This window comes from Alosa sapidissima, chromosome 12 (assembly GCF_018492685.1).
Source record: "Alosa sapidissima isolate fAloSap1 chromosome 12, fAloSap1.pri, whole genome shotgun sequence".
Lineage (NCBI taxonomy): Eukaryota > Metazoa > Chordata > Actinopteri > Clupeiformes > Clupeidae > Alosa > Alosa sapidissima.
Genome location: NC_055968.1, coordinates 11,559,308 through 11,568,188, shown reverse-complemented (window position 1 = coordinate 11,568,188; position 8,881 = coordinate 11,559,308). Strand labels below are relative to the sequence as shown.

General features: G+C 42.6%; 1 protein-coding gene across 3 annotated transcripts in view; it reads right to left on the bottom strand.

The window, feature by feature from the left end:
• Positions 1-242: 242 nt before the first annotated feature.
• The window catches only part of LOC121724947 (adenylate cyclase type 1-like), a 25,118-nt gene continuing 16,479 nt past the window's right edge, over positions 243-8,881 (bottom strand). For 2 of the 3 annotated variants that reach the window (XM_042111922.1, XM_042111923.1), the window contains 5 exons: positions 5,894-6,040; positions 5,252-5,350; positions 4,711-4,825; positions 3,564-3,688; positions 243-2,437 (listed from right to left, as the gene is read on the bottom strand). In XM_042111922.1, coding sequence (XP_041967856.1) covers positions 2,123-2,437; positions 3,564-3,688; positions 4,711-4,825; positions 5,252-5,350; positions 5,894-6,040 — 801 coding nt within the window. In that variant the 3' untranslated portion in view covers positions 243-2,122. Of the gene's footprint in view, positions 2,438-3,563; positions 3,689-4,710; positions 4,826-5,251; positions 5,351-5,893; positions 6,041-7,062; positions 7,917-8,881 lie in introns of those variants that run through there. The other variant, XM_042111924.1, reaches the window with a different exon arrangement.

Sequence of the window (8,881 nt, the reverse complement as noted above, 5' to 3'; positions counted from 1 at the left end):
CAAACATGCACAGACACACACACACACCCATACATAAACACTACTGTACATAAACATTACTGTAACAGTGACGACGAGTGTTAAGATTGCAAAACCGATACAGATACAAACACATCATTCGTACACACCCACTCACATAAACTCACTGTCTCTCTCTTTTGCTCTCTCTCTCACACATACACACACACACACACACAGGCACACACACAACATTAACAAGTTTGAGAGCAGAGTGGTATAAATATTGTTGATGACTTTTACTGACAAAAATATACTTTGTTACCAATAAGATCCACTTAAAAACCCTATGCTTAATCTTGGCAATTTGTTAATATACCACTTTAAATTGGTATATTTGTTAATATACCAATTTAAATGACACATCATGTGAGAGTTATAAAGTTTGTAGTAGAGTCAAATAAGTTCTGACCTGGAATGTAATCAGTCTTTTTAGTGCTCTGGACAAAGCCTAAGCATTGGTCAACATCTATGCTAATACTACCATTAACAGTGTCATCCTGGGTGCAATACTCTGAAATGTTAAACCTATTAGAGAAAATTCGATGAACATCTTGCTTGTTTAATCCGATGGGTGAAGCCTGACTTTACTAAGGTGATGAGGTATGTTATTGTTTTGCCAATTGACCGATGGCAGGTTGCTTTATTAACTGTCAGAAATGATTGATCTAGTGACATTAGACTTTCTTAAAGATGCCATATGTAGTTTTTGTTGTCAAAAATACACATATATTAACCACAGTGTATGCACAGTGCTTTTGTATTCCCTGAACATGCAATACTGTCTGTGTCTTTGAAGCATTTAACGGTATTACAAGCATGCTACACTTGCCTTTGACTAAATAATAATGAAACACCTGAAAGAAAGCATATAGAATAATAAAAAACAGAAATAGCCTACTGGAAAATTTGATATTTTCCTGTTCATATCATGCATGTCATAACTGAACATCTAGAAATCTTTTCACTTTTGGCATCAAAAACTACATAGTGCCTCCTCGGAACACATAAAAACATTCATATCTTTTTAATATCTTTCATTGTTCACTGCTGTGTGTGGGTGTGAGTGTGTGTTGGGGGAGAGGGGGTCTTCATGGAAGGGAATGGCTGTTGGTGTTCGTGGATTAAAGGAGAATTCCGGCAGTTTTTCACATAGTTCTCAAGGTCACTGAGTACTGTCCGTACGGGAAAAAAACATGAGGGCTCATGGGGGCTCATGAACATTCCCCCAGAGTGTAGCACTGTAGCTGTCTGGCAGCTCTAGCTGTTGGCTGCAGCAACCTCGAGCTATAGGTAGAACCGATTGTTTTCATTTCGACAGTACTCGATGACCTCGAGAAACAGAGATCTATGTGAAAAGTCGGCGGAATTCTCCTTTAACGTTGTTGGTCATTTGCTCCTCCGGGTCTCTACTCTCTGATTCCCAAACGTATCTGTCTGAAGGCCGATGAGCTTCTTCAATAGCAATACTCACAAAGTACACTCCACTGAATTCTACTGTAATCTGCCCACATAACAAATGCAGCTCAGTCTTCAGACCTCCATGCACATGAAGCCATTCATGCATATTCAACACAAATCCATAGTTATCAAAGGTCATATTCAACACAAATCCATAATGATCAAAGGTCATATTCAGATATGCTGAAGTTTGAAAAGGTATCAACACTGGGGATGGTTAGCTAGAATTACACAATTGTGCTGCTTCTTTAGAACAGAAGGACTTCATACACATACACCCACTTACACTTGTGCATGCGCACACACACACACACACACGCACACACACACACACACACACACACACACACACACACACACACACACACAAAATACAGCAGTTCAGTTTGATTGATATGTTACACCTGCTTGGATTGACAGTCACCACAGCAAAATCAATACGGAAGATTCAAGTGTTGCTTGGACAAAGGCATGCAAATATGCATGCACAGCACAACACCACACCAACACACACGTCTAACGAATCATGGCCTTCCCCTCTCTCTGTGGCTCCGTATCAGCTCTGTCCTGTCCTCATTCTCATCTCAGAGAAGGAGAACGGATACTCCACATCTGTCGCCATGGAGACCAGTCTTTGTGTCAGTCAAACCTCCATCGTCACCGGGACGGCGGCAGAGGGCAGGTAGAGGATGGCACTGTTGGGGGTGGCTGTGCAACCACCACCGGCCAGTGCGTGTGTGTTAGTGTGTGTCCTCAGCGAGAAGCTGCTGGCCGTCCGCACGCATGGACTGGGGCTGTGCTCGTCGCCGTGGGAACGAGGCTTGGCTCTGCTCCTGCAGCTCTGAGCCCGCCCCTCCAGGAAGTAGGTGAGCATTTCTCCTTTGCCCTTCACTGTGACTTTGCCCCGGCACATGAACTCGTAGTGACCCCGCAGCAGCCGAAACACATCCTCCGTCACCTGCCAATCAAAGGTCATCAGCATCATGTCACTGACGTTAGACATCCACATTTTTGTTTGCTTAAAGGCACACTATGCAAGATTTTCACCTTTATGAAGCCAATTTGATGGTAAACAAATCGTTCACATAGCATAGCTATACAGCATAGATAGACGTAGCGAGTCCCTACCGAGAAAACCAGCCATGCAACTTCCAAGAGCAGCACCCCGCCAAACCTCGCGAGAATCGTGAAACATTACTTTGTCAGTAGATATAGCTTTTTGGAGATAGTTTTTGCCTGTTGTTAATCCTTCACCACCACAATAAAAGCATTTGCATTGTGTACAGGGGGGATAAGTCGCGAGAAGTTTGCTATTTACAACAGCAGATTAACATATAAATACATCCGACTCTAGAGGGAGCTCTACACTCGCCAAAAATACCTAAACCTGCATAGTGTACTTTTACTGTAGGCCTAAGAGAAAAACAGAAACAGCGCCGAGGACTGGAGGAAATGAAGTTTGAGAAGAAAAAAAGACAGAAAGATGTGTTTCTGTCTTTGATTGTGTAATATAGAATGTCTTTGTGTATAATGTGTACGTATAAGGCCCTGTCCACATTAAGCTGGGTATACAAAAAATGCACTTGAGGTGAAATCACATTATTGTTTTGCATCCACACTAGAACGAAACGCCATACAAGTGTTTGTTGTTGTTGGTGTCTCAATTTGAACAGTATTATGGAAACTACACATCATAGTATGATCGTATGAAAATCACTCAATTTGAACAGTATTATGTAAACTACACGTCATTGTATGAAAATCACTCAATTTGAACAGTATTATGGAAACTACACATAATGGTACGATCGTATGAAAATCTATGTTTTCACTGTACACACTATAAAGCAAGTTTTTAAATACATGCACCTTAGAGGGCTTTTTCAAAAAGTGACAGGTCTTAGTGTATATGATATAATGTCTCTGTATATGACAATGTACTAAAGAATCTTTATGAGAGGGTCTTATAAAGAGTCTTTGTGTGAGTCATCTGCAGTGCACTATTATGCATGATGTCACAACAGTTGATGTGTGTGTGTGTGTGTGTGTGTGTGTGTGTGAGAGAGAGAGAAAGTGAGAGCTACCTGTACTTTGCCCGGTAGTCCTGTGGTGTCCATTCGGCTGGCCACATTCACTGTGTTTCCCCAGATGTCATACTGGGGACGCCTAGCCCCAATCACCCCGGCAACGACTGGCCCAACATTAATCCCTGGAAGCATGGATAGTTTCATCAACTAATCCTTCAATCATTTCATCATTATTCATCATGAATAAGAATGCAAAAACGTCTTGTAGAACACATTGTGAAGGTTACTTGTGCAGTCCTGCTGCTCAGGGCCAGCAGTGTAAGTCTGTGATGAGCATTAGCAGTTAAAGGTTATCCATCACACGCTGCTCTCCAGCATCAGGGTTGCTTTAAACTATTCATCTGAATGATAATGTAATGTAGAATGTGAAAATGCTATTTATTTTTTATTGTTTTAAGTTGCTTTGGACAAACACGTCTAAGAACCATAAACATACATAAACAGAACCATAAAATATCTAGTTGTTCAATCATTTAGTCTTCATACAATCCTTTCCATGAGCTACAAAAGACTTCCTTGAACAAGGAAATTAGCACATGAGATGCTGTTTGAGGTACTAAGTGATATGCTTGAGTCTCCATACATACAGTACTTAGCTAACTCCAGCAGCAGCTCAGAGGAAAATAATGAATATGTTTTCTTCTGCTTTCTCAGACCGTGCTGTAATTGTTGCGAGTACATTAGACTGCTGTGCACTTAAACTTGGAGTCATGACACACATTGACATAACAGTGACTGAGCAAGAATGAAACAAAACTGTTCACTACAGAGGTTGTTGACCCCCTCATGTGGCACTGGCAAATATGCCATCAACAACATACAGCACCTTCTAAAATAGCTAGCTTTGATCAGCGCACAGTGTGCTGCATTGGTGCTTTACAGGCAAATCACTAAGTCGTCTGTTTGTGTGTTAGTCCGACCTCTTTGAATTTAGGATTTTCTTGCCTTACTCGCTGCACCTTGACCTAACCTTGTTACTGTAATACCTCCAACCCCTAGCCTTGGTCAATGTCAACAGCAATTTGCACACACATACATACACGCACACACACACACACACACACACACACACACACACACACACACACACACACACACAGAGAGATAGCATGCACACAGGTACAAAGGCTTTTCACATACTGACCTACTCGAAGAACAAACTCATTGTAGGACTGGTAGTTTATGGCCTCCAGCACATCAAACATCTCCATGGTGAAGTCAGCTACCATACACAGATGATCTGAGATGCTTTTCTTCACCTGCCAGTCAACGCACGCATCACAGCACTTTACCACTGAGCAATTACTCCCAGCATTCAATTACTGAATGAGTAACACAGATGAAAAGCAGTGTGTGTGTGTGTGTGTGTGTGCATGTGTATGTGTGTGTGTGTCTGAGTATGTGTGTTTGTGTGTGTGTGTGTGTGTGTGTGTGTGTGTGTGTGTGTGTGTGTGTGTTTTGTGCATGTGTCAGTGTTTGAGTGTGTGTGTCTAGGGAGATAGAGGGCGGAGAGGGAAAGAAGACTTCATCTGGTGATGAATGATTTGGACAAAGGAAAGGCAGTGAATACTGTGTTCAAATATGTGGTGATCTGACTTCAGCCACAGGCGTTTTAGCACAAAATCAACACAACACACACACACACACACACACACACACACACACACACACACATACAGACACACCTGTGAGTCTGTGGTGGGGACCAGCCCAACAGCTGCCATGTATGTGCTGCCGATGGTCTTTATTTTCTCTATGTCCCTGTAGCACTCTTTGTCCATCAGCTGAGGAGAGACAGAGACCAAGTAAGTGATGGAGAGAGCAAAAACAAGAAATGAAAGGAAGAAGAAAGAAGCAGGTAGGCAGGCACGTCTGAAAAACAAGCAAAAGATCAAATAAGGAATGGGTTTGCCAACATGCATAGCACAAATGCAGAGGGGCTTTCACATACAGAACTGCAGCAGTGATCGTGGAACTACGAGATATTTTGGGGCAACAAAAGTAGGGGTGTGATGGAGGGATGAGAGAGAGATTGAGGGATGAGAGAGAGACAGAGAGGGATAAGAGAGATGGAAGGAGGGATGAGAGAGATAGAGGGAAGAATAAGAGAGATGGAGAGAGGGATGAGAGACAGAGTGAGGGATGAGAGAGATGGAAGGAGGGATGAGAGGGAAGGAGCAAGGCATGAGAGAGAGACGGAGGAAAGAAAGAGGGAGGAATGAGAGAGACAGAGAGGGATGAGAGAGAGAGAGAGGGATGAGAGAGAGAGAGAGAGGGATGAGAGAGAGAGAGAGGGATGAGAGAGACGGAGTGACGGACAGCCTGACCTCATCGAAGTCAGCGATGATTTCATTAAGGAGGCGTAGGCACTCCACACCCATGTTGTTGCCATCCAGCTCCATGTAGAAGTCATTGAAGTTGGGGATGGAGGCAAACAGCACCCCGACCTGGGCATAAGACTGGTAGTACAGGTCCTGTGATCACACACACACACACACACACACACACACACACACACACACACACACACACACACCTGTGAGCTTATGGTCAGGGTATGAGTCGAGACCCTCTGCCACCATGCATGCTGCCAATAGTTTTATCTTCTCAATATCTATAAGGATAAACAGTCAAGTCTATGTGTGCCTCATTCAACAGTATCACACGTTTATTTGACTGCCTGCATTGCAAATTGCAAGGCACCCCCTCAAATTATTCTTCTCAGTGCTTTTAAGAGCCTTCAGAGCACGCATTTCCACTGAACAAAGTCACAGTACAAGTAATCTTCTTTAAATCTGTACAGGGTCCAGCTGTGTTTGAGTGTGTGTGTGTGTGTGTGTGTGAGAGAGAGAGTGTTTGAGTATGTGTGTGTGTGTGTGAGTGTGTGTGTGTGTGTGTGAGAGAGAGAGTGTTTGAGTATGTGTGTGTGTGTGTGTGTGTGTGTGTGCCTGGGACACCCAATCGTCAGAATGGCACACCTAAAAAACAATTTCATCTAATATACTTTCATGCTTCCCATTACTTCGTCATCATTCTAACCTGCCAAACCAACCATAATAGCTTATCCAAACAAGCTATGATGATGAAATTGTTTCCATGTTTAAATCAAAGCCCCGCCATCTTGCACTGTAGCCTCACATTGATTGCACCTGTCAAAATGCAGCCATCACACATTATGGACTCGCCATCAGAGACCCTGAAATGACTGTGTTTGCACAGCAAATTAAGAGGAAAGTAAGTGCTGGTTACTCCTGTTCCTCACTGATGGAGGTTCTTGATGTCTGTCCAAAGGATATTTTACAGTATAGTGTCTACATTTCCAAACACACACAAACACACACACACACACCAGTATAGCGTCTACATTTACACACACACACACACACACACACACACACACACACACACACACACACACACACACACAGTATAGTGTCTACATTTACACACACACACACACACACATATACACACACACCAGTATAGCGTCTACATTTACACACGCACACGCACACCAGTATAGCATCTACATGCACACACACACACACACACACACACACACACACACACACACACACCAGTATAGCGTCTACATTTCCAGGTCATTTGCATCCCAACTGTCAAGTCTCTGCACCCCTCACCTTTACTGGGTTGAGGCCACCTAATATCTCACAGGCACACCATCAATTAATTTCTGGCTACGCCCCTGGAATGTGTGTGTGTGTGTGTGTGTGTGTGTGTGTGTGTGTGTGTGTGTGTGTGTGTGTGTGTGTGTGTGTGTTGTATGTGTGTGTAAGGAGACTGATGGGAATGTTTAGTTTTCTCAGATGTTGTGGGTTGTGTGCGTGTAAATGTCGCAAGACAGGCTATTAGTGTCATGTACAGTTGTTGCCAAATGCAGGAATGTTGCAGCAACTGTATCCCTATGTGTGTGTGTGTGTGTTTGTTTGTGAATGTGTGTGTGTGTGTGTGTGTGTGTGTGTGTGTGTGCCTTCCCCTTCACACTGATATGGAGACTGAGAAGGCTGATGGGAATTTAATTTTCTCAAATGTTGTGGGTTGTGTGCGTCTTAAAGTCACAGAACACGCTATTAGCGTTAAGTTGGTGTCAAATGCAGGAATTCTGCAGCAACTGTAACCGTATAAGTCTGTGGGTGTGTATGTGTGTGTGTGTGTGTGTGTGTGTGTGTGTGTGTGTGTGTGTGTATGTCTGTGTGCACGTCTGTGTGTGTGTTTCAGGCCGGACAGACATGTCTTCCCCTTCCCAGTATTTACTAAACAATCCCACACTTGGCAGAGGAAGTCCATTTCCTGGTGCGCTGGTTCCAGGATGTTTGATGACATCGTTTCCTGGGGGAAAACACAAGAACAGGAAAACCTGTGGCACTACACGGTGTCAAGCATTCAGCGCCTTGGAAATGGAGTGCTGGTGCAAGCATAAGAGGCGACAGAAGTAGCGTCCGTTACCGTAACAGGATGTACACCAGCAAAATGCAGGGCATTTTTTCACCATTGATTGGAGGTAGCAATGGGATCGATAGTGTTATCGAGTAGAGTACAATAGTGTTATCAATTTCCTATTTCTGCTGTGATGCAAGGACAGAACATGGTTTCTGTAATCTAGTGAACTTAAATGCTATAAGAGTAGACATGCTACGTACCAAAATAAAATTAAACTAATGACATTCTCAGTTGTTTGGCGCATTTCTCGAATAATCATTACTGTTTGCACAACAGAATGTGTAACAGCACTCACTGATGCACTTATTCTTACTGTACTCTACCGTTTTTAAATTGTCCTAAAATTGTTGAGAATTGCTTTAAAACTTAAACTGTTTACCATGTTGTTAGTCGCTTTGGTTAAAAATGTGTCAGCCAAATGTAATGTAATGTAATGTAATGTAATGTAATAGATCTCAAAACGATTTGTGAAAACTGCACCACACAGAGTAACAAAATGCTTAGTTTATGTCTCAAAAGCAATTAAATGCCAATCAACATGTTGGTGCCACCAGAATGAAAAGTGTCACTGTTATGAGCAACATACTCAAAATACCCATGTTGTCAATATAACAGTTTACTAGGTAGGTATTTTCTCACGGAAATGCAAAATGCTGCAGTGTTCTGTTTGGCATATCAATTTCAATAGTACAAAGTTACACATTACAGCATGTCATGTGGGAGACTGTAGGAGAGCACACAGGATTCATATTTACTGTTTGTACTGCAGTTTTTTACCAGATCATGATATTCACCGCACTTTTTACAGTAAAACAGTTCTTTCCAAAAAATGTGTAATAGAGATGGCAAACATA